Here is a 26,172-nt window from a genome sequence, read left to right on the forward strand (position 1 = left end):
TCGTGCTCAACAGAGACAATTACTTTGATTTTTAATAATTGATAGTTCCTTACAAGTTAGTCCTCACAGTCTGTGATGATGGCCAAGCAACAAGAGCTCATCCCTGGCCCCAGCAACTGGAGGAGAGCGAGCACAAGGCTGCCAGCCCGGCCCATGAGGACAGGTAGGCGCTCACCTCGCACCTGCAGTGCATTCACTGCATTAGCTAACGCTCACTCCAGACTCACAAGCATCCTTCTGAGGTGATGGGCCATGCCGGTTTTCTAGATGAGAAATCGGAACTCAGAGAGAGAAGTGAGATGCCCAAGCGGCTCGGTGGCTGAGCTGGGAGTGGAATCCAGGTTCTCAGGCCGGTGTGAGCTCTGCCCCAGCACCTTGGTGACTTTCCAGGTAACAAAGGGAACACCCCAGGCTTGCCTCTCTGACCTGGTCCTTGGATACAGAATCTAGACTCCTGTTTTAAGTTTTCTATATACATCGGGCTTTGTCAGAAGGACGTATTTATTCTTGGCAGGGACACATTCTCAGTGGACTGACGTCTCCCAACTTGAGAGACGAATTCTCCCAAATCGACCTCACATCTACCCTACCCGCAACCTACACTGTCACGCTCCTAGTTGAAGCCCTCAGCGTCTCCTGACTTGTTTATGCAATAGGGCCTGTTCTTTCTTCCTCCATCCTTACCTTTCTGAGATAAACATCTGACTATGTCCTGCCACCGCTTAAAGCCCTTCAATGGCTCCCTGTTGCCCATCCAGTAAGGTCCTTAGCTTGGCCTTCACGGTGATCTTCATAATCTGACCAAACTCTCCTGCATTAGCTCCAGTCGTGTCCCCGACACCCCTCAGTTGCTTCAAACACAGAAACCCCTTTTGCCATCACATTATCCTCTTTCGAGACTTTGAAATGTCCCTTGGTTTGAAATTCCTTTCCTTCACGTCTACTTCTGGCTGTGACTTGAAGAGTCAGCTAAAACATCACCTTTCACAGGAAGCCTCCTCTAGTCCTCCTGGCTGGGGCTGGGTATTCCCATAGTCCCTGAGCTGCCTCAGCCACTTCTAACACTGCTATGTTATCATATCATATCAATCACTGCTTCTAAGCTACGAACACCTCAAGAGTAGGGAATATACTGTTGGCCCTAGCACTCAGCACAGTGCCTGACTGAAGGTACCTACCCTGTTTTGTTTGCTGAATGAAAAAGAAACTTCACAAAATCGTAGATTCTGAGACTTATCAATGTTGGAAGGAAAAGTAAAGGTCCTCCAGAGAACATGCCCAGTCAATGAATGAATCTTTTTCTTGCTTACATGGTCATAAGCACTATTTGCACCCTTCCTAGGTAGGGAACTCACTACTGGCCACAGTAGCCCCTATCTTTAGATAGCTGATGATGGACGGTGTATCCTTACTATATGGGAGATGAAGGAGCCCATGGGATGGAAAGCAGAAGAGGGCTCATTTAATCATATAAAGAGTGATGCTTTCCTTCTGAACTAGGTTACATAGTACATAGTATAAACCTTGACTTCAACACAAAACAAGCTGATGTCTATGTAGTGAACTACTCGACTCTTGATGAACAGTGACACTGCCTGTTCAAAAGTCTACTCATCTATGAAATATAATAATGTCAGTCAAAAGCAAGGGCTGTGCTAGTGGTTGGTGGGGATACAGTATTGGGAGTGCCACAAAGAAACTTCCATGCCAGGTGACAGTGCTTGGAACCCCACAACCCTCACCAGTAACCCAATCTACATCAATCATGAACCTCGTGCAGAGCCTGGGTGGGTGCTGACCCTTCCCAGTTTGGCTGTTCCTTTTACCCAATGACCCAGGGCAGGGATGGCAAATACGTGGAATGTCAACCATATTCTCCATTCCTGTGACCACAACAGACATCAATAATCAATCACAGAGACTCTTTTCCATCGAGTCTGAATATAGCCTTGGGATCCTTCTCAACACAGCTTTCTAGGTGGCGACAGCTAATCAATCAGACAGAAGAATAGATAAACACGTATGCCAACCTGACCCTGATGCCGTGAAATTCTGTAAGCCAATCTTCACAGGGGGAAAAGAGACCCCGGATACCAGACGAGGCTTATTATACCTCGAGATGTTTAAGGAGACCTCCTTGTTTGCAGGGCTATCGTTTTCCTAGTTACTTGTTTTTATTTAATTCAAAGATCTTGAAAGGGAAGTAACCTTACAGCTTACATCACCCAAACCCCCAACCATGCTTGAACCCCTTCTCCGCATCCCGAACAAGTGGGAGCCAGACCTCTCAAGACAGTTCTTTTCCATCCACGATGACTTTGCTTGTCGCTAAGTTCTTTTTCACAATGGGCGGCACTCGGTCTTCCTTTGGCTTCTGCCAGCTAGTTCCATTTCTATTTATTGGGCTTATACTAAAAGGTTCCCTTTGCCGATAGAATAACCTCAGAATGCCTTAGCGTGGGTTCGAGGCCTTCTCAAGCTGGTCTGACCTACCTTAAATCTTAGAATTATAGAATTTGAAGGCTGGAAAGGACAGAGGGTTAAGCCCACCCCGCTGGATGCCTTTACTAAGAGGCTGATTTTCATAGAGGCAGCAGACTCTGCACAACATCCCGAGATCTCTTCAGATTAATAGCTTTCCTGGGAGCGGACCAAAGACCAAACACAGGGGTCTGAAGCAGGAAACCAGACTGTGCTGCAAGTAAGTCAAAAGAGCGCACAGTGGGAGGCATCGCAAGCGGGGCAGTGGGTCCGGAGGAGTTTCTTACATCACGGACGTGCCCTGGGGTCCGGTAGGAAGGCCGATCAGTGCTGCTCTGGGTCTCTGCGCTCGCTCAGGCAGCTCTAACTGCTCCCTGGGACCCTTTCTGACACTCGACCTTGGCTCCCCACAGATGGCCCTGCCCGACCGCCACCTTCGGACATGCCGTCTGGCTTGAGGTCACACACTCTGACCTTTGGCAGTTTGTCTCCAACCCCAGGGCGCCCTGCCTCCTTCCTGCTCCTCGCTGTGGCACCAACAGGAGAGGCCAGCCTCCTGTTCAGCTGCCCAACTTGTCATTTCATTTCTAGGGACTCCCATCTATGACACTCACGTCACAGATGACCACCACGTCAAAAGCCGGTCTTGGTGAGTGCTTTTGCCTGATGCCAGGCCTCCACCACACGAGAGAGCCGACGCAGAGCTTCCTCCCTGGTATACGTGCAGGAGCATGAGAGAGAGGGCCCTGAGAGCTGACCTGGATAGTCAGGGCAGGGGGAGGGGGGCGGGTGCAGGCCAGGCCAGTGATCCAGGGCTGAGCGGCTCACCCTGCAAGCTCTGACTGCCGTGCTGGCAAGGTGCCTTCATGCCCACAGATGTCTCGGTCACTGCCCTATGGGCCAAAGGGGACCCAGGGGAAGCTGGGGTGAGGGAGGTGCTTACCCACAAAGTACGCCAGCAGGACGACCAGCGTGGCTGAGATGGCAATGGCGCTCAGGGCCGCGCACTTCCAGTTACAGTACTTGGAGGGCTTCTTCAGGTTGAAGGCCGGTCGCGAGAAGGTGCTACGGGGCAGGGGTCGGGGCGGAGGTGAGTACACGGTGCTGGACGTCAGAGGGTACCCCGGCGACGTGGTGCAGAAGAGTGGGGAGGTGCCTCCCGGCTTGAAGAGGAAGTGCCTGTGGATGGAGAGAAGCCAGAGGGCGTCAGGGGCTGACGACTCACCAGGAGCCCACACTGACCTGAGGATGCAGGCAGCAGTAGAAGAAGCATGCAGAGGAGCCTGGGGAGAGAGAGAGAGAATCAGCACGGAGGAGACGGAGGGACAGAAAAACAGAGAATCATGTACCAGACCATAAAACAGGGCACACGAAGACACGTTTCCACGAAACACGGATGGGACAGCCCTGCCCATGGGGAACCCACCCAAGCCAAGGCGGAAGGTGTTACCAACTGGACAGAAGGCTGAGTGTTGAGATCCTTTTCCTGGGAAGGGATGGGGCTGGGATGCTGCTTCTTGGGGAATAAACTAGATGTTTTCTAAAATTACTGCAGTAACTTGGAACGTGTCTAAAATCCTGTTCTGCCCCCCTGGAGATTACGAAACCGAAAAAATTCCGTCTCCCTCCAATATGTCCTTTGACTTTGTACCGTGGTGGAGGAATAAAATACCAATCGTTTTAAAGGGGGTTTTGGTAGGAGTGGGAACCAAGAAACCACCACTAAGCTCTGCCATGGTCACGAGTCCCCTAGTGGCTGCTACACAGCCAATGGCAGCAAACGCCTTCTAAGCACTCTCCTCAAAAGCCAGTCTGCTGGGACTTCCCTGGTGGTCCAGTGGTAAAGAATCTGCCTTACAATGCAGGGGATGCGGGTTCGATCCCTGGTCAGGGAACTAAGATCCCACGCGTCGCAGGCAAATATAAATAAATAAATAATAAATCTTTAAAAAAAGATATTTCAATTTTAAAAGCCAGTCTGCTGCCTTCCAAGCCCTTGGTAAAAGCCATGGGAGGGGACAGATGGGCAACTGCAGCCTGGCTACAGTCTTGAGGGCTGCACGGCAAGGTCAAAGCACATGGTTTGGCCAAACTAAGTGCCAGGAAGTCCTCCACAGCTTGGCTTTAACCACGGCCACGAGAGGACTGGGACACAGCCTGGGAAACGGGGTGCACTGGTTGCACTGCATGCCCCTGAAGTCTTGGGGTCAAAGGTAATACTTAGAGGAATCTTGTACCCTGCTGGGGTGCAAGATGACTCAGGCCACAGAATACATACTCAGGGCCAGCATACACACAATACAGGGCCTGTGCTGCATAAAAGCTGCTACGTGAGATGGCTTTCAGAATGGCAGAGGCAGCCAATGAGATGCCAGGAGCGTCATATTAACAGGACTGCTGTTAATATGCCGGGGGACAGTGTATTCCAAGGATAAACTCTTGCAAGCTGAACATGGACTTGGGGATGGGCATGCAACATGGCCTCATCACTTCCCCCAGGAGATCCCAGGGAAAGGTCTCAGAGTCTGCATGCAAGTGCAGGAGCCACAGGGAGAGCACACACAGACAGGAGAAGCATGGGGATGTCACCTACCCATCACTGTAAGACCCATCATGGCGGGAGGCGCTGAGAATGTCCATCTCAATGAGGTTGTCCTGCAATGTCCCTAGGAATGGCTGCTTGCCTAGGTTTCTATGCACACATGGAGACATGAATGAAGCAATGAGTCATGCATCAATGAAGGGGGAGAGTAGAGAAACACACAAAGTGGCTGACGGGTACAGCTGTGCGTGAGACCAACAGGATGCAGTTTCCAGGCGATGGGTCTGCCTGCAAGCCACAAGCGCCCGGGGTCTGCCTGGCCCGGGGCGTCTGGAGGGAGTATTCTCCATACAAACCTGTATGTCTGCCAGCTGTGTGCATCAAATCACAGATCTGACTGGTGAAGACTGACTGCGGCTCAGGTGCTGAGCTAGGCATGTTATAGCCATTTACCTCAAGTCTTCAAAAGAGGCAGTGCAAGGAAGGCAGTGTCATCCCCATTCTACAGACGAGGAAATGGAGATGTGGAGAGGTCCCAGGGCCAGCCAAGGCTACCAGCTAGCAAGGCTCAAAGCAGGAATTTGAGCGCAAGTTTATCTGTTCCGAAGCCCGTGCTTTCTCCTCTACGTCACCCTGCCTACGTCTGCTTTAACAACAGCCAGCGATGCATACTTTGCTTGTCCAAAGGAAAAAGACAGACAAGCATTTTGGGCCATTTGCTTCTAAAGCTGTGGTTTTCAAACTTGCGTAAGCACCAGAATCCTCTGGAGGGCTGTGCTTTGCTGAGACCCAGCCCCAGAAATTCGGGGTCAGTAGGTGTTGGGGGCCTGGGGACCTGCATTTCTCACAAGTCCCCAAGCAGTGATGATACTGGAGCGTCAGGGTCCTTCGGCAGTGCAGGGACCTGGGTGATGACAGATTGGCGAGGCTGGCACCCCACAGAGACAGAGGCGGAGGCTCTTTTGTCCCTCCACATGCACTGAGGGCAGTGCAGCGTTTCGGGACCCAGGACGCAGGTAGACACACTAGCTATTTTAGTCTCAACCGTGCCTGCTAAGTGGCGTCACTCACACATGAGTGCATGGGATCCTGTTTTCTGATATTTCAGGATTGCCGCCACCTCCCTTGAATCATTTCGAAGAAGCCGGTGGTGGATGCAGCCTGCGGTGTGTGCCCAAGCGAAGGACTGACTGCAGAAAGCTACCTTTCACGCCCAGCCCTGCCAGGGACCATCCTTCTGACTTTGACCAGGTCGTAAGAACCGGAAAACCTAAATTCAAGTCCCTTTTCTGCCGCTTTCGTGCTGTGTGACTTTGTGTAAACACTTCTTTAACCTCTTCTAATCTTACACTACTTTTTTCATCTGTAAAATGGGGCTAATAATACTAAGCTCACAGGTTGCTATAGGACCAACTGAGGAATGTTGGGAGCTTTTCAAGGGCTAAACAAAGATTACAGAAGTACTAATGCTAACTATAAGAGCGACTACCTACCCTACATCCACCATATGCTTTTCACTGTCTAGAACTCTGCAACTATTATCCAGTGTAAATCTTCCTCTTCACAACAACCTACGAAGTCTCTGCCATCATCTCTGTTTTGCGGGCTGGCACGGCAAGGCTCGGAGAAGTCGCACTCCTAAGGTCCTACTGTACAGTAAACAAGCGGCAGAGCTTGACGGCAGCCTGAGTTTGTCTGACGCCAGGGCTCAGGCCCTCCCTGCCTGTAATCCTGGGTCGCTGCCGAGCCTGTGGCTTTGCCCCTGGCCGGCCTCACGGACCAACGCGAGGGGTTGTAAGTACTACCGCAGAGCACCATTTCGTGGGCACTCCTGGGTACAGGCAACACTGTTTTGCAGCCGGGCCTCTAAGTACCGCCGTGCTGGTGGGGACCTTCCCTTTGAGAGGATCCTGAAGCAGTCTGGGTCCAGCAGCCTGCGTGGCAGGCGGTTCTGATAGTGTTCACTACCCCGGGGCATCCCACAGAGCCTGGGAGTTCCTGCAGGGGAGTCCCTCAGAGTAGCCCCATTTCTGCCCCCAGACAGATGGCCTCCCGATGGGAGGTCTTGTGACACAGTGGGAGGTACACAGGCCCCGGGGTCAGCAGGGTCTGCTTCCATCATGCCCCGGGGCCTCAAGCAGGTGAGTCTGTCTCTCTGATCGTTCATAAGCCAGGAGACTCACTCTCGTTAGAAATCCAGATGATACTTCTCCTGAAGTATCACCTGGCTCATGTCACTGCCCTGCTCTCATCCCTCCAATGGCATCACAGGAATAAAACCATAGTCCTTACTGGAGCCCACAAGATCTTGTAAGATCCGACCCACTGCTACCTCTCCAACCTCATTTTCTGTGCTACCCTGGCCTCCTCGCTGTTTCTCCAACAGGCTAAGCCTTTGCTGCTACTTGCCTGAATCACGTGCCCCCAAATATCTGCACAGATGAGTGCCTCCCTTCTCACCCTAACTATAAAAGCTCCCGCCCTGCTCTTTCTAGTCACCCACTGGCCCCCTGCACTGCTTTAGATTCCCACATAGCACTAGACATGCACACACACACAAAGGTATACGTATGTGTGCAAGCGTGCGTGTGTGTCTGTGTGTGTGTGTCTAATACGCTTACTGTGCTTTTTCCTAATGCCATTTAGTTTCATGAGGGTAGAAATCTCAGGTCGTATTCTCTGCCCGTGTGCCCAGAGTCTAGAAGAGCCCCTGACACGTGGAAGCAGGCACTCATGTAACATCGGCCGAATACTGCAGACGATGAGGTATACAAAGGTAAGCGTGCTGGCATAGCGCTAGCACGCAGTTGGCGTTTAATTGAGGGTAGCACAGGTGATGTTTTATTATTATTTCATCTATTCCCTGCATTTCACGAGGAAATTTTCAGCCTTCTTATAGTCTATACAGCCCAGCCTGAGCAGGCCCTAACTGCCCCTGTCCGGGGCCCCAGGGATGAGTTCTTGCTGTCGCCCTAGGGCCTGAGGGTGGCTGCGTGGCACGCTCGCCAGAACGTGTAGGAGTCTGGCCTGCATCGCTAGGTAAGGACTATGCTCTCCGAGAGTCAAATCTATACTTAGGATGCATCAGAAACAAATAGATAAATACATTCAGGGAAAAAAGACAAAGGATAAAGATGAAAATGTTAACAGTGGGGATTTTCCACTGTCCGGATCAAGAGTGATTTTAATTTTTAATTTTGTAATTCAAAAGGAAACAGTTATTTAAAAAGAGAGAGCAGACAAGTATCTCCTCAAAGTACAGATCTATTCAAACAAGGGGAGAGGCAATGCAAGAGAACAAAGGGTTTCTAGAGTGATAGAGTGCATACGATTTCCTGAAAGAGCGTCCACACCCATGCTAACTTGGATGTTAATCATTTAGATCACTTGGGAGTTTGGGGTGACATGAGCACTTGCTGAAATGCTGCCTATTCAGATGCTATTATTGCCTTGAAATAGTAAGCCTCATTCTGTACTTTCAAAACTGAGTTCTGGGTCAAATTATTAGGTCTCATTTGACTGCTGAGAAAACCAAGACCCAGAGAGACATGTGTCCTGCTCCCATCCACACAGCAAGTCAGTGGCAGAGCTGGAACGAAAACCCGGGTGTCCAGACTCCCAGTTCAAGGCTCCCTACTAAATTTCCTGTCTATCTCTGCCTCCAGCACTCTGGGTTTCTGGTTCTTCTGAAACACAGAAGTGATGAGGATTTCCTGATGGGGAACCTGCGCTGCTGAGCCCTCCTTGGGTCACAGTCCTGCAGGGTCTCCAGCCACTGCTGCTGGGAGCCCAGGTATGGCCACTGGATTCATCTGACCTCACGTTGGTGGGTGTTGTTAACTCACTTTACAGATATGGAAACTGAGGCCCAGATAAGTTAAGTGACAGCCTAAGATCACACGGCAGTGGAAAGCTAGAGATGGGACTCAAACTCAGATCTCTCCCGCCTCACAGCCCCAAGCTGCCTGTGAGGAAAGAGTTGCCGCTGGCTTGGAGAAGGAACTGCAGTGTAGTGCTAGACTGCTCTTAAAGCTCTTCTTAGAGAGGGAGGGGACTGGCTCCCCTCTAAGCCTGAGGGGGGGCCCTGGGCCAGTCCCTGAGCTGCAGGGTTCCATCTCTCTGACCCAGGGCCGGTTGAGCTTGCCTCCCAAGCACAAAATGCATGGCTTTGGGGAAGGAAGTGGCTGGGAAGCTGCAGTGGCCAGTAGTTCTTCCGGGACTGCCCTGTTCAGCAGCCCAGCTTCTCACCATGAGCCCACTGTCCTGGACAATGTTTCCACCCGCTAAGCCCTGGGACAGCCACCCGGTAGAGCAGGACAGGCAGGGATCACACCCCACACTCTGCAGACCCCCACCCGTGCCAAGGTGTGCGGGGTGTTAAGAGACTTGGCCAAGACCACACTTAGCGTTAGTTACGGAGCTGGCATGTGAACAAATGGATGAACAAAGAAACAAAAATGAACCAGGTCTTCCCTGCCAATCTCATGACGTCAGTCTCGATTTGCAAGATGTTGGCAGCTTCTGCCACCCCCAGCCCCCATGCCCACGGGGAAAAGTGCAACCTCCTGTTCATGGAACTCAAGGTCCTCCACCAGGGACCCCCATTTACTGTCATCTCCACTGGGAAGCCCCTGCAGCTCCCACTTCACCGAACTCTTGATTCTCTCTCCAAAAGGCCAAGCTCCCTCCTGGCCTTTGCACAACTGCCCCTCATCTCAGAATTCCTCTCTCCCTGCAGATTCTACTAATGCATGCCCCAAGAGGCTACCTTTAATAATCAGGAAGGCAGTGCTGGACAGTGGTTAGGGGCAGAAGCTCCAGAGTCAGCCGGCCTGGGCACGGCTCCTGGCCCTGCCATTTGCTGACTGTGCCTCCTTAGGCAAGTGGCTTAAGCTTTCTGTTCTTCAGATTCTTCACCTCTAAAGTGAGGAGGATAATAAGACCACCTTTCTGTGCAGAAGAGTTAAGATAGCAGTCCTGACTGCTGTCCTTCGAAACGCTTGCTTATAAGGTTGGCCCTTGGCTGGTGTCTGAGAGCTCAGGGTTCAGGAGGGTTCCCACCATCAACTGATAAGAGGGGCTGACTCACTGAGTTTTATTTGTACAAACAAGATGGTTTATGCTGAACACCTGCTTTCCTTCTGGGAGTCTGGATTTGGGGTACTTGCCAGGCAGGTGATGTCCGTGTGACCAGCCCCCAGTAAAAACCCTGGGCCCTGAGTCTCTAATGAGCTTCCTCGGTTGGGAGCTCATCAGAGCACCCAGTAAGGGCTCTCTGAGTGTTTGTTATGATTGTTATTTGAGGCTTCCAAGCCGAGGGAGCCACACCCTCTCCTCTCCTCTCACAGCATCATCCAGACAGCCCTGTCCCCATTCATTCACCTATGGGTCTGCCTCCCTCCCTAGACCTCCAGCTTCTTATGTGGCAGTGGCTGTATCTTATGCATGTCTGTGACGGAATCACCAATGACAGGGACGACTGTCCTTCCCAGTTCCCTGCGATGCTCAGGGGCTGGCCTGGCGTACCAGCAGACACCGTGTGCCATTCTGGGAAGCGCGTCAGGGCTGGAGACCACGGGATAGTCTCCCATCCCTGAGGGTAGGCAGAGCTGTTCCCCAAATTGAGTATGACCACAAAGTGGCCCCCAGGCTCCCAAACCAGGCCTGAGATCACATGAGTTAGAGCTGAGGTCTGGCAGCCTTCTGCTCCAGCTTCCCCTTCATCCGACAGGAGCCTGATGGTTTATTAATCAGGCAGTCCCTGTGGAATCAATTACGCGTCTGATGCTGCAGAGTGTGAAAGAAGTGGATCAGGTTTTAGGGGACCCTGAACACATGGCTCCCACCAGAATGGACCACAGATGCACCTGCAGGGCTTAAAGCAACATCACACCCCAGCTCTGGGGAGCACAGGTAGACTCGATCTCCTCCTTGGGGGACTCAGTCACCCTGGGGGAGTGTCAGAAGCACAGCGGGGGCAGAGAAAGGAGTGGGTTACCCAGGCCCTCTCTCTCCTTCGTCCTTCTGCTAGCCTTCCTTTTCCTTCCAGCATGCAACTGAATTCCCCCCTGGTCATTCTACCAGCTGTTATGGTATTTGCTCAGCTATTTATTTTAGACTCTCAACAGAAACTCAGTGTGGCAATTAGGGAAGGGTCTGTGGCTGTTTCTCTGGCATCAGGAGGCCCCCTGTTCTGGTGGCGCTTGGCAAAGCTGTTTAGGACAACGGTCTCAAACAGGCCCTGCTCTCTGGGGCTTCTAGGGCTCTGCTCAGGCTGTGCCTCTCCAGGCCCTCCTTTCCTTCCTGCCTCTCCCTGGGGAATCCTGCTTTTCGACACAGTCACACAGCACCAGGTCCGTTGGGAAGTCTTCTCTGTGCCCCACTCAAGTCTCAGGTGAGTATATGTATCCATTCATTTGTTCCATCATTCATTCACTCATTCATTTCACCCGTGTGTTAGTATCTGTCAAGCCCCCAGCAGGTGGCAAGGCTGTGTTGTGTGCTGGGGATCCCGAGGCAATTAGAACACATCTCCTGTGCTTATCTCTATCCTACTGCAAGAGTCTATTCTCTTAAATGTCTCAGGCACACAGTAGGCACTGCGTGAATATTTACTGGACAACAAGTACTACATGATAAGCAGTTGAGCACGTACGGTGTGCTAAGACATGTGCAGGCGTTATTTTATGTAACCGCTCCAACAACCTTAGGAGGCAGTTTGGTAGATTCAAGGTGGATGAAAATTCTTGGCACCTCTCCCTTTGAGAAGTGGGGTCTACTGTCCGTCCCTTGAAGCTGGCTGGCCTGTGACTGCTCTGACCAACAGAATATGGCAAAAGTGACACCGTGCCAGTTCCAGGCCAAGCCGTTTAGGAGGATCAACGGCTTCTTGTCTCAGTGCAGTGGAGCCTTGAGCTGCTGAGGACAAAGTACAGTTCCCTGCAGGGAAGGCCATGTGGAGAGACCCTGAGACCACATCAGAAGGAGAGGGGCCCTACCGAGCCTAGCTTTCCAGCTGTCTCCCCCAAGGTGTCAGGCACGTGAGTGAAGCCATCTTGGATCCTTCAGACCAGACAAGCCAAGAGCCAAATACCACTGATTGACCCCAGTCTATCCCACGTGGAGCAGAAGACCAGCCCAGCTGAGCTCTTCCTGAACTGCTGATTCACACTATGAAGTACAATCAACTGGTGTTTTTTAAACCAGTAAGTTTTGGGTAGTTTGTTATGTGGCAATAGATCATCAGAACAGGAATTTGCTAATATGTTCTCCCTTTTAGAGACGAAGACTTATAAGATCTAGGTCCACAGCTAGTGAGCACTGGGGTGGGGGTGGGGGGTCTGAGCATAGGGTGTGTCTGACCCTGAAATCTGTGCTTTGAACAACTCGCTACAGTGAGTGGACCATCACTGATGCCCTCAGAACATCAGGGCCAAACTCACTTCTTCCAAGCAGACAAGAGATAGAACCTGTGATTTCCTCTCAATTCTTCTAGTGAGTAGGAGCTTAATAAATATTTTTGAATGACTTTTTTCTTCACAGGGTTGGTATGGGGAGCAGATATATATGGCAAAAATGGAAACGGCTTTTATAGCATGTATTTTAATGCCGGGCACTGTGCTGTGTGTTTCTCATACATTTCATTTACTCCCGGCCCAACAGGCATGAATTCTTAACCCAATTTACAGATGGCGACATCAAGGTTTAGAGACGTTAAGGAGGCTGTCCAGCTAGTAAGCACTACAGCCAAGGTAGGAATCCACATCCACCTGATCTAAAGCCCACATCCTTCCCACCTCACCAAGCTGATCACAATTACTTTTGATTCTATCTGCCAGACTTGACACTGATCCCTCTTAAACTATACCTTGTTAGTTTTGTGCTGTCAACCAGTTGGTATGAAGATCTAGAATTCTGATTGTTTTATCCACTGTATCAGGCACCTCTCCCAGTTTCAGGCTTTTTCTTTTTCTTTTTTTTTTTGCGGTACGCGCCCCTCTCACTGTTGTGGCCTCTCCCGTTGCGGAGCACAGGCTCCGGACGCGCAGGCTCAGCGGCCACGGCTCACGGGCCCAGCCGCTCTGCGGCATGTGGGATCTTCCCGGACCTGCATGGGCAGGTGGACTCTCAACCACTGCGCCACCAGGGAAGCCCAGTTTTAGGCTATCTTTAGATGCACAGAACTCTGAGGTCACAGCAGAAACCTTCCTCAAACATTTCATCTGGGTCTTCAAGGACTTTGCTAGACCAAGAAGTGAGGAGGAAGGTGACTCTGGCAGAGAGTTGTGCAGAGTATGTGCAAAGGCACAGGGGCATGAAAGGCCTGGGGATTTGATGGAATACTGATAAATACACATATATGTACACTCACATATACACACATATGCTGAATATTACATTTACATAATCATGTTATATATGTGAATGGATTTAGAAAAGCAAGAAAATGTTATATAAACATGAGTATACACCAACATGTTAACAATGATTACCATTTGGTGGTAGATATGGGTGACTTTCTTTTCTTGCTTATTTCCATTTCCTAACTGCTCTACAGAACATGAGTTGAATGATAAAGTATAAGAAAAAAGAAAACAAAGTTCCATGTGGTTTGAGCAATGGATGTGGGAGAAGAGAGGGTCAGACAGGCATGTGGGCACTGGCTAACGAGGCAAGAGACTTAAGCTGGGACCACATTCACGTCTCAAACTAACCATCAGGAGAACGTCCCTGCTGCTGGTCCTTTATCTTCCTTTCCCTTGAAAAACCTGGAGAGCCACCTACTTTTTTTTTTTTTTTTTTTCCCAAGCCCCAGAATACCCTTTCTAGCAGCAGGGGAAGAAGAAAACAGGACATAGAAAAAGCACAGTGGCCGACAACAAGGAAAGGCAGCCGCAGCTCCTTGGCTCAGAATCTCGGGAGACTGGGAGGCCGCAGAAGGGTCGCTCCGCCCCGGGACGAGAACCACCTACTTTGATCCTATGTGAGAAAAATGAACATCTAAGCAGAGGGAGTAGCTGCCACGCTCCATGCCGGGAATCAGAACCATCGATTACTTGCTGGCTTCTTTCAACCAACCATGTGCTGTCATTCAATAAGCACTTTGGAAATAATGGAGATCTAATTAAGCTACTCTGGGTAGGAAGACATACAATTATCTGACTGTGTCCGTGAAGAGAGCAAAGGAGGCGCGCAGGGAAAAGTCACACATGATCTTGAAGACTGTCAACAGAGACATATTAATTAAGAGACCGGGGGCAGGTTGGGCCACATCTGTGAGAAATTTGCTTTTGGAAAAATGATTCTACAGGAGTAAAATGGCACAAAAGGATGTTGATTTTCTCTCACTGGACCCACTGGCTCAGTGTGGGAATATCACCGTCATGTGCCAGGCAGAGTCAGATGGGTACGCCTTCCACGTACAGATTAATTTCACTTCCTCAAATGTGGTATGACTTTTGTCCTCTTCCCAGATAAGGAACAGGAGTTTGAGAAAATCTTTGTTTCCCACTACTTTGAGAACTGTTTCTCTTTGAGAAAGAGCTTCCAAATGTCCAGCCTGGGACACTTCATCCTCAGTTTAGAGAAAACAGGAAAAGGCTATGTCCCCCGAAGCCAAGAGCGCTTATCTCAGAGTGGTAGGATTATGGGTACATCTACCTTTCGTCTTCATATCTTTCTGTGTTTTCTCCAGTGGGTTTGTATGGTTTTTATAACCTTAAAAAAATCCCTTCTGTTTGGGAAAAATAGTGGCTTAGCAAAGGGAAGGAAGAAGGCTATGAACAGAGGGGGACTGAAATCCCTGAGCCGAAAGCATTCAAGGAGGCTGGAAGAAGGGAGAGGCAGAGGGGTCCAGGCCAGGAGGATACGGTTGGTGGTGTAGGGAGACAGCACTGCACCTGGAAGCTGGGCCACCTGGGTTCAAATCTCAGCCGTGCACGGACTGCCTAGCCTTTTTGAGTCTCAGCTTCCAAGTCTCTTAAGTGGGATCACAATAGTAATACCTATTCCCTAAAGTTGTGAGGATTCTATCATATCCCACATATGAAAGCCCTTGTAACTAAAACTCAAATGTATCAATGTTAGGGATTATTAGGGCTTTGGGTATAGAGGGGCTAGGCCAGAAGGAGAGGAGGAGAGGAGTTGAGGGGCGATGGTAGCCACCGAGCACCCACCGCAGGCCAGGCAAGTCCACGCCAGGCGGAGGGTGACCAAGTCGCGCTAGGGAAAAGCAGAGGTGTGGGCCCAAATCAAACGCTGGGAGCCTGCTCTCTGCCACGTGACAGCCCTGCTCACACACATCAGCTCTCATCTACTGTTACAACAGCCTTCTCCAGTGAGCAGCATCCCCGTGGGGTATTAAAGTGAGGCACAAAGGGGGTCAGCAAGTTGAGCAAGGTCATACCTTCAGTAAGCAGCAGGTTCGCCCTGAACTTCAGGGCTGCTTGATTCCCAAGCCCCAGCTCTCTCTCCCCTACATCATCCCAACGCCCTCCTCGTATCCCTACGCTGCGGCCCAGACCCCAGCCGCCCGGGCCGGGCCAGGTGGCGGGCACACAGCGGGGCCCCTCCAGAGCCCGAGGGTCTCAGCCCGGCCATCCCGCACCCCGCGGCCGCCCCGCGCCCCGCACCTGGTCTCCAGCGGGATGTTGCTGTTGAGCAGCCAGTTGTCCTGGGCGTGGGCCGGCTCCTGCGCGCTCCCGGACGCGGGCTCTCCGGAGAGCGAGTGATCCGTGGGGGCCGGGCTTGGGTTGCTCCTCGGAGTGAAGTTGCCCCGGTTCAGGGAGCTAACGGAGGCCGCGTGGTGCTGGTTAGGGGTGTGGGCGTGCGAGAGCGGCAGCGGCGGTGTCCGGAGCCGAGGGTGGTTCTGCAGGCCACCCGGGGGATCTAGGGCACAAACACACGCAGTCAGCGGGGCGGGGACGACCCCACGGGGACCGCGCGGCAGCAGCCGGGCCAGCCGCAGGCACTGGCAAACCGGACACAGTCAGGCGGTCAATACACAGGTACCCGACAGGCACTTATTGAGCACCTGCTCTTCTAGCTGCTGAGATACATCAAGGAGAAAAGCAGACAAAACTCCTGTCCCCACTGAGCTGACATTTTCGTACGAGAGATAATAAGATTAAAAAAAAAAAAGAAAGACTAGCCTCCCATGTCATCAGCTTCCTGCTGTTTCTTTGGTACTTTTAGGGTATGGCTAGAATCAGTAACTTCAACATCACCTGGGAATTGTTTCGAAATGAAAATTCTTGGGCCCTGCCCCAGAGTTACTGAGCCATGAATCTTGGGTGGGGTCCATTAATCTGATTCCACAAACGCTCCAGGTGATTCAGACGTGTGCTAAAATGTGAGCATCACCAATTACACACAATGGTACACAGCAAGTGAAAAATACAAGATAAGTTAATACACAGTTTACCGAGATGGTGATAAATCTGAGAACACGTAAAGCCAGGAAGGGCGCTGTGGCCTGTGTATTTGGAGGCAGTGGTGAAACTTTAGGTCACACAGACAGTGATGGCCTCAGGTGACTTTTGACTAAAGGGAATGAGTCTGGGGGGGATTAAAAACCACCACTAACATCTCTTGAGCCCTTACTATGTGCCAGGCACTATTCCGAGCCCTCTACCTGTGTTAATTCAGCTCATCCTCACGACCCACTACAAAGCAGGTACTGTCTGTATCTCCATTTTACAGGTGAGAGAATTAAGAGACAAATTTTATTTATATCTATTAAATATATTTATATGCACGACACCTTCTTTATCCATTCCTCTGCTGATGGACATTTAGGCTGCTTCCGTGTCTTGGCTATTGTAAGTACTGCTGCAATGAACACTGGGGTGCATGTATCTTTTCTAATTATGGTTTTCTATGGATATATGCCCAGGAGTGGAATTGCTGGATCATATGGTAGTTCTATACTTAGTTGTTTAAGGAACCTCCATACTGTTCTCCATAATGGTTGTACCAACTTACATTTGAGATTGACACATACAAACTACTATATATAAAATAGATAACTAATAAGGACCTACTGTATAGCACAGGGAACTCTACTCAGTACTCTGTAATGACCTATATGAGAAAAGAATCTAAAACAGAGTGGATATATGTATGTGTATAACTGATTCACTTTGCTGTATACCTGAAACTAACACAACATTGTAAATCAACTATACTCCAATAAAAATTTTAAAAAAAAGAAAAAGAAAAAAAGGCCTAAGACTAAGACCACCATGCACATGTCACGTTACCTCTTTGAGCCCAGTTTTATCATCTGTAAAATGGGGGAAAGAGTTTATTAAGGGAACCTCAGAGCTACAGTGATATCAAATGAGGCAATCAATGGGAAGGAAACATTTCTCAAGTTCACAGTCTACAAAGTATTCCACGTCACTTGTTCCTCTCGAGAACCCTGTATTTCACAGAGAGGACTGAGAGTCAGTGAATATGGGATCCAAACCAAGACAGGTATGATATTCCAAAGGCTGTGCTCTTCCTTGGCTCAGCAGACACCCTTCTGGAAACCATCAAGCACAATCAAGCGTGAGGCACTATCAGTGTTACGGCTACTTTTAGTGGAAGATGCGTCGCTCTCTGCTTTTTATGTAACCCAGTCTTTTATGCCAACGAGTTATAAAGCAAATCTGGTGGGAGTGGGGCTGGGTAGCAATAGAAGGGAAAAAGAAACAGAAACCCATGTGAGCAAATCACTTCCTTCCTACGAACCATTTTCAGGATAAAGGCCACATGGGATCTACCAAGCCCTTTAGAATTTGATCCACGCCTGGCTTTCCAGCCTCATCTCTCATCAGCTCCCTCCCTGTATACTCCATACCTTTCTCTCAGAGGCCAAGAGATCTGCTGGGCCACAGAGTGGCTAACATTGCCACTCCAATGAAGATGGTCTCCAGGAAGGCCACAGAATATGAATGGTACCCTCTGAAGATGTACCATGCTGTGGTCCTGGACCAGAAGATCTGCCAACAGAGATGCCCCTTGATGGGAAGGGAGAGAACCTGGGAGCCAGTAGAACAGGCAGAGAACAGACACCCTTGGACCAGGGAGAAAGCGAGAATATGCAGGGTCATTTGTTTGGTCCACCTGTCCTCAGGCAGCATTTTAATGGAGACATGTGGAGCCTGGAAAAGAAGCCAGCAGCAGAAGCGGCCTCCTGGGTTGGTTGAGGGTCCCTCCCTACCCCTGGCCTTTCAGTCCAGGGCATTACTGTCCAGTGGTTATCAGGAGGCCGGCAGAGAAGGGTGACCTAATCCTTGCCCCTGGCCCATCGCTAGGAGTCAACCTTCCCATGGCATTTTACCTAATTGATATTAACAGTTGCTGCCATGTATTTGAGCACATACTAAGTGTGCTTTCACAGCCTGAACCTTTCTAATGCTCACAGCAGCTCCTAGAGGGCGGCATGATTATCATTCCCATTTTACAGACGAGGAAGCTGAGGCTTACAAAACTAGTGAGTGGTCCTTACTAACCCACAGCCTGAATTCTGTCTACCAAACCATGGTGCCTTTGCATAAAACACAGATACCTGCTTGACCGTCTCAGTCCATGGCCAAAGGCAAGAAAAAGACCCTCAGTGAAGAGAGCAAGCATCTGAGGTCTGGGTCAGGGCAGGCTGACCTGCAAGCCTACAGACACTAGCTTTGTGACTAAGTAGGATGCCCGCCTCTGGCTTGATAGCACTGCCAAGAGTCCTGAAATGATGAGATTTTAAGTATAAGCGTCTAAAAGGAAATTCTCCTACGGGGATAAGGAATGTCCTGGTCCAAATCCGTTCTATTTTTTGAAGCTCAGCTCAATTGCCACCCCTTCCAGAAAGCCTTCCTTGATCTACCCTCCTCCAAAGTTCGCTTTTCCTCCCCTGAACGCTAACACAGCAGGTAACCTAGACGGCTCACCTTTTCTGTCTCCCCCAGAGCAGGCATACTTATGTCCCCACCTTGCCTCCTCTAGTAGGTATAAAAATCCCTGCTCCCTCTGTGCTGTTGATCACAGGTCCTAGATGAAGCAGATGCTCAATGTAGGTTTCTTGAGCAAGTGGCTCTTGTGAGTGGTCTGGGCAATCTGTCCAGAAGGGTAAGGCTGGTGGGGAGGATTTTTGTATGCCCAAAATGACAGCAGGCCACCTGGGCTCTCTAGGCCAGGGGTCCATACAGCCCTTTACTTACTTGCCTGGAACCAGAGTCCCAGATGCTTCAGCTGGGCTCTCTCTTTCCCTTCCATTCTGAGAACAGTAGGAAAGGGGATTCTGATGTCTCCCAGGTTTCCCAGGGAAAGGCTCTGTGTTTGGGGGCTCAGCAATGGGAGTGCACTCATAACCCCAAAAAAGACATGGCCTTCCCAAGGAGCAAATGTTTTCTCTGGTCTGAACGGAGACTCCTTTCTGCTCCTATGGCCAGGAGGGAAGACAGAGAGGAGAGGCCTTCTTTTCTCCCCTTATCCTCCCCAATCTATACTCTCATCTTTAGAGGGAGTTCAGAACCGATTCACTCATTCAGCATGTACTGAATCCCCTTTCTGTGCCAGGACCTGTAAGCTGGGTGCCGGGAATACAATGGTGAATGAGACAGTGATGGCCTAAGAGAGAGAAGAACTCTCTTGCGGTTCCTACTCACTGGCTGGGTGGCCTCCAGCAATTCACATCACCTTCCTGGTCCTTGGTCTGTGCACCTGTGAAGGGTGCACACATTCCTGCGTCACCACTTTCTGGAGGATATCCTTTGCTCAAGTGCCAAATACAGAGTGAGCCCCTACTGTGCCCTGAGGGGAAGGGCCCCAGCGCCATTCACCCCAAATCACCGGTAAATATTTATGGAATGTGGGGGGCAGAGAAGGGAGAACAAATCAGGTAGGTGGACCTCTTGTCTGCACAAGCAATGGCTTCTCTTCTGCTACCTGGGAGTAAGCACTGGTATATTTGCAAAGCTGTGGTGTAATTCTAATTTATACCCTCTTTTCGCAGATACAGCCACTAAGTATCTCTCTGAATCAAGCCCAGGTATGAGTCATTTTTACTGTTACATTGCACACCTCTGTCAGTAAAGGCCACTTGCTTATCTGAGTTTTGCAAGCCCGGTTTTCCAGGAAGGTTTTTTGCTTCCTACCAGTTCTCACGTATATTTACAGTTGCTGGTTCCCTCCAACACCTCAGACGTTTTTCATTTTATATGCACAAAAACCCTGAATACCAAATGCCTCTGGGCTGCATCTCCCTGAACTGGGATCATAGTGAGGCTTCTTCAGTGGGCTGGGCAGAGCAGTAGGTGATAGAAGGAGACTAGGCTTTGATGTCAGACAGCCCTGGGTTTAAGGTTTGGCTTTGCCACTTATAAGCTGTGTGACCTTGATCAAGATACTTAACTTCTCTGGAGCTTCAGTTTTCTTATCATTAAATGGAGATAACGCCCATCTTACAGAGCCATTATGAGAAGTAAGTGAGATCATATATATACATACATATATATATATATATATATATATATATATAAGGTTCTTAGCATAGTGCCTGAAACACAGTAATGCAAAAAAAAAAAAAAAAAGTAACTATTAATTCCACGGTTATGGTAAAGCCATGCTGAATGGATAAGGCATAAAGTGCTGAACTGTCACCGTGACGATTACTCTACAGCATTTCCAATAGGGGCGCCAAAGCAAAAAACCTGGAGAGAGAAAGAGTAGGAACACGCCGGGCAGAAACGTGGTCCTCTTCTTTTACAGGTGAATCCCACTCTGGACAACCCCATTGGCTTTCAGGAGCCCTGGTCTCGGGAAGGTGCTTGTAGCTCGACGTGCAGATCAGAAGCAGTGAGAATGGCTGCAGCCTGCCACGCAGCACTAAACCGGACACACGGGGTCTCCATGTCCTCAAAGAGTAGGGCCCCTTTCTGCGTTAGGTAAGCATCTCAGAGCAAACCAGGGTGCTGCTCTGTCCTGGGTTCAGGGTGTACCCTAAGGAGAGGGCCCCTGAGGTTGTTCAATCAATCAGCAATAGAACAGCCCTGTGTTGTGTGCAGGGACTTGGGGAGTTTTAAGGATGAGCCCCGGCCTTGACAAATAGCTGGTGTTTGGGGGACAGATGTAAAAGGAGTACCAGAGCGGAGCTCAGGAGCCTCCCAGACCTAAGTTCAACCTTGGCTCTGTCTCTGACAAGCTACATGATTTGAGGCGAGTCACTCAAGTTCTCTGAGCTTCTAATTCCTCACCTATAAAATAAGTATACAGTAGTAATGTAATAAAAGGAAGGGCTATCATCAAATGAATAAACAGATCTAGAGATGAAAGAAATATGGTCTCTGACTTTGAGCTGCTCACAATTTAGTAAAAATAAGACACACCAATAGATACTACACAAGATAGTAATTATGATGAGATGATAATAGTTAACATTTATTGAGTACTCTCTATGTGACTGGTTCCGAATGGTTTATTTAATCCTTATAACACCCTTATAAAGAAGGTACTAGTTATTATTACTCCCCAATTTATAGATGAGGAAACTAATGTACAGAAAGGCTAGGAACTTTGCCCAAGATTCCTAAACCACTGAGAGATGGAGCCAGAACCTGAACTCAAGCATCTGGCCCCCGAGCCCACACTCTTAACCACCTTGCTTTACGTACACGGAGGGAGTGGACGCGGGGAAAGTGCCCACACTGATGCCCATCACACGGCGAGCGGTCCACAAGCGCTGGCTCCCAGAATCCTCGTTGGCCTTACACTGCAGCCCCGCTGGAGCTCAACGGAGCACAGTGAGGGCTGCCAGCTTGACTGTCAGGCTCGGGGCAGGGTTCATGGCAAGCGACACGTGCCCTGTGTCTAAAGGCTATTCTAGGCATTGGATGAGGCATGTGTGGGGGTCCAGAGTCGACAGAGAGAGAGAAGAGAGTGAACGTGAGGCCGGCTTGGGCATTTCTCTAACTACTGTGGGATGGCTGTGAGGGGCAGTGGCAGGAGGCCAGGTGGAGACACTGGGAGCTGGTCTGGGTGGTGGTCGCCTGGAGATGCCAAACAAAAGAACTTGGCCTTTATCGGGAGGGTGGGAGGGCGCTCCGATGGGCTCTGAGGCGGGAGGGCCATGATCACACCAGTGTTTGAGGCAGATTCCTGGCGGCCATGTGGAGAATGAACCAGGTGGGGGCAGGCTGCAGGCAGGACCCAGACTGCCTGTGGGACGCTTGACTGCTAGCGAGACTCCAGTGGAGCGCGTCGTTACCCTTTTATAAGAGCACATTCATGAGAAAAAGACATAAACTTCCAGAGTTTTGGCTCGGGCAAAGAATCTGAACGTGTCAACAGCTCTGCGATCTAGGCCGGCACTGGCTCTGAGAAAGGGTGCCAGGCTGGGCGTCCACCTCCAACCCCGTGAAACGGCCGCCAGGCGCCGAAAGGTCTCCTGGCCGCAGAGTTAACGACGACCAAGCGTGCGCTGCAGTCATTAATCGGGCCCTAAAGATTGTCAGATATGAAGGATGATGGTATTTAATTATCATAAAACACAAATACTCCAGCTGCCTGAGAATGCCAAGAGAAAGAGTGATTTGGCTTCCACTAAAATGCCATCGGCTACCACTAACTCGGGATGGGGCAGTAGCGGTGCTGAGAGCTCAGCTAATGAACTTTGGCCTCCTCTAGAGAAGCCAGAGAGCTCTCTGTCACCACAGTCGGCAGCCGGGATCTGACGGCTTGACTTCCAGCCTCCGCTCTGCCTCCTCCAAGCTATATATAATCTCGGACAATTTACTGAACCTGAGTTTTGGTTTCTTGTCAAATGTCTATGAAGGCACCTCACACACTGGAGGGTCCTGTGTAAGAGAGAGAGCTATCAGCGTTATTCTTATTGCCTCAGAAGGAATAAGAACAGTGGCGTCCGAATGGGAACCACTGGTCTGAGCACGAGGCCAGGGGCTGCATTTGTGTGTTTTCTCTGCCCATCCGTTCTCTCCCTGAACACATGCTTTCTGTTCACTTTCACTGCTGTGCTGTTGGTTCTGTGTCATGGCCCGTGTGCAGGGCCTCTAAACAGGGAGGGCCCACAGGGGCTGGGGCAGCAGGCTGGAGCTTCCTGAGGCTACTCTCCCAGTGCTCTTGATGGGGAGTAAAAAAGGACACCCTGAGGTCACAGTGTGGCTTTTCTGCTCCCTCGTTCACTTAGGGCAGCACTTTGAGTGAATTCAGACTGTTAAAGTGCTTGTATGTGAGAAACAGCAATGAAGGGACAATGCCTTAAAGTAATGCAAAAGCCCCACTGTACAGTGCAGTGGTTTTCCAAATAGGGCCGTCTGGAAATGCGGAAGGGGCTGTTTTTTGGTTGTTCCAATGACTAGAGAGCACACCTGGTGTTTGGCAGGCAGGAGGGGGCCAGGGAAGACAGCTGCGTGCCATGCACAGGAACCGGTCATCTTAAAGGTGATCCTAAAGGGTATGCCATCCAGTCAGTGGTTAGCCTAGTCCTAATTAGTCTAGGATGGGTAAATAGCTAATAATACACAATTTTATTCCCTGTTTGTTTCCACCCCCATCCCCAGTTTCACTCGCTCTCTGTCACAGGAGGTGACTGGTAAGGGCTGCCATCACCTGTGCTCCCTTGGCCCCTGGCTTCCAGAGAGGTTTGGCTAATTGTTAGCACAGCAGGACACTGGAAGGAGGAAGGGGGAAGAGGTTGAGGTCACCCCCGGCCCCATCCTCTGAAGCCCTGCTTCAGGGCAGTGTCTCAGGCAGTAGCCTCATCCCACAAGGCTATAATGGGTTACAGTTAGAGTGGTCTGGGGAAACTTCTAGGAAGAGCGAGACCTTGAACTGGGTACCGAGGGAGAGACAGGGTGAAGGTATACGAAGGGAAGGGAGCAGGGAGCTGGCACCAGCAAAGGCCCACAGGCTGAGGGATGCAGGCCCCTAAGGGACACCTGGGCACTCGGAGTGGAGAGCTGTGGGGGGAGCAAAGGGAGAGGCTGGAGCCCCCCTGCAAGGACCTGGAGCCAGAGGGGCAGCTTTAAGGGTGTTCAGAGGGCTCACCCCAACTTCCAGCCTTTTAAAGCCAAATGTTAGAGTAGTCACAGGAGTGAACCAGAACGCCCAGGCTTCATTACAACGCACTCAGGATTCCTCATCCAGCAACGAATGCTCTCCTAGGGTGGGGTGTGGGTGAGGGACACCCTGCTGTCTTCACCAGACAGTTGAGGAAAGAGCAGAGTCAGGAGTCTCTGCCAGAGAGAGGTATAGTCAGCACTGCTATTTCCAGAGTCATGGTAATTTACAATCTAAGCCAAGGGCATCAAAAGCTGTCTGTTCTAAGCAGGAGAGTGAACAACTTGGCAGGGCCACCATCTGAACCCGGAAGAACTCTCTCCCAGTATACTTCATTCTTGCGCTTGCCCCTAACACCTGCTAATTGCTGTGTGACCTGAGGCAAGGCACTTAAGCTATCTGAGCTCCGGTTTCCCCAACTGACAAACAGGAGGAGGAAGGGGTGGGAGTCCCTCTAATTCTAAAAGCAAGGCTGAGTCATTCTTGGCAGATGAACCCGGGAAATCCGTTAATGAACATCTGCTTGCTAAAGACGTGCATAGCAAGTCGGCGGACTGGATCGTGCTGTGCGACTGGGCACCGAAGAGGGCAGAGAGGTGGCCTGGAAGGAAGAGAAACGTGGTCCTTCTTTCCTCCCTCCCTCTCCTCCTGCTTCCCTGCTTTCCTTCCTTTCACAAAGGTCACTCTCCATAAGCCCTGTGCTGGATACTGGAGACCCAGAGATGGATTAGTCGAGGTCCCTGCCTGTAAAATCTGAACAGACCGATCAGGAAAGGTCGGCTACAACCACAGGGGATCTTTCCTGGGTACATGGCTTTCCCCCAGCTTAAAGCTTAGGGCAGAACTTGTCCTGGGAAAGCTTTCTGCTTGTCAATTAAGTTTTCTTTCCTTCCACTGTTACCTTCCTGCCCTTTTCAAAAATGGTCTGACCCATCAACTGTTAGGTTAAGTCCCAAATCAATAAGGAGCCTTACCTATCAATAGGAGTGTGAGTGTGTGTGTGAGTGTGTGTGTGTGTGAGTGTGTGAGTGTGTGTGTGTGAGAGAGAGAGAGTGTAGGAGGTGGAATTCAGTTCAACAGGAGGCTGCCGTGTGCTGGAGCAGATCTAATGCAGTGGGCTGCATTCATAGAGGGAAAGCACGAAGGAGGGAGGTGAGGGTCAGGCTGTGCTGATCAGCTGGAATGGGGCCAGAGAAGGGACACCTGGATTGGGGGTCATGCCAGTGCTGTAGACACCGATCCCCCCCCCACCCTGCAGCCTCTGGAGCTAGTCAGTGTTTTCCCTGGCTTCCTTGGATGGTGAGAGGGTTTAGAAACTGTGTTCCTATGGGGATAAACAGAGGACCAATGTTGTTAGCCTGGGGAGGAGAGAGGTTAGGGAAAGGGATTAAAGAAAGAGTGTGTGGCTAGGAGTCCAGCTGAAATACACCACATGCCTATGATAAGCTTTCCCAGTCTCGTCACTTAGGCCACACAATTCATAGCTCGGAAATTAAACACCCGATTATGGGGTGCAGTAGAGAGTCCTAGACTGAAGAACTGTTCCCCGCTGTGGCATTAATGCACGCTGTGGCTTTGGAAAACTCCCCTCCCCTTCCCGGGCCTCAATCTGTCTGAAAAAGGAGCTTCCTTCATTTGATAGATGATCTCCTGAGGTTCCTTCCAGCCTTTGACAGTCTGATTCCTCGTGGCTTCCCTTGTTCCTCTCGGGGAATTTTCTGGAAAGAAGGAGATGGGCAAAGCACTACTGCTGCCTTCAAACAGCCAAAGGATGGAGAAAGCGGCATATCTACTCCACGGGCTTTAGGAGGAAGAATCGGGGCCAAGCCCAGGAGGTTACCTGGAGGAACTCGCAGCGCAACTCCAGGAAACCCTTCTTCCTGCCAATGAAGTGGTTTGAAATAACTAGCCTCAACCTCCTCCCTGAACTTCAAGCCTCTGCCGCTCACATGAAATTCGTATGGAGCGTTCTCCAGCTGGCTCCCTCTCCTGTGCTCCTGATCTCAGTATTACCACCGCTGCCACACCACCCACTCCCTCCATCAAAGCAGGCGGCTGGGGATCACCATCGCCTTCTCCCTCTTTTTCAGGTTCAAAAG

The 26,172-nt window shown here is 50.5% G+C and overlaps 1 protein-coding gene across 8 annotated transcripts in view; it reads right to left on the bottom strand.

The window, feature by feature from the left end:
* The window catches only part of TENM4 (teneurin transmembrane protein 4), a 741,722-nt gene that overhangs the window by 221,098 nt on the left and 494,452 nt on the right, over nucleotides 1-26,172 (bottom strand). For all 8 annotated transcript variants that reach the window (XM_067750497.1, XM_067750495.1, XM_067750496.1 and 5 more), the window contains 3 exons: nucleotides 15,655-15,910; nucleotides 5,075-5,173; nucleotides 3,425-3,660 (listed from right to left, as the gene is read on the bottom strand). In XM_067750497.1, coding sequence (XP_067606598.1) covers nucleotides 3,425-3,660; nucleotides 5,075-5,173; nucleotides 15,655-15,910 — 591 coding nt within the window. The remainder of the gene's footprint in view (nucleotides 1-3,424; nucleotides 3,661-5,074; nucleotides 5,174-15,654; nucleotides 15,911-26,172) is intronic.

This window comes from Pseudorca crassidens, chromosome 9, assembly GCF_039906515.1.
Source record: "Pseudorca crassidens isolate mPseCra1 chromosome 9, mPseCra1.hap1, whole genome shotgun sequence".
NCBI classification, from domain to species: Eukaryota; Metazoa; Chordata; class Mammalia; order Artiodactyla; family Delphinidae; genus Pseudorca; species Pseudorca crassidens.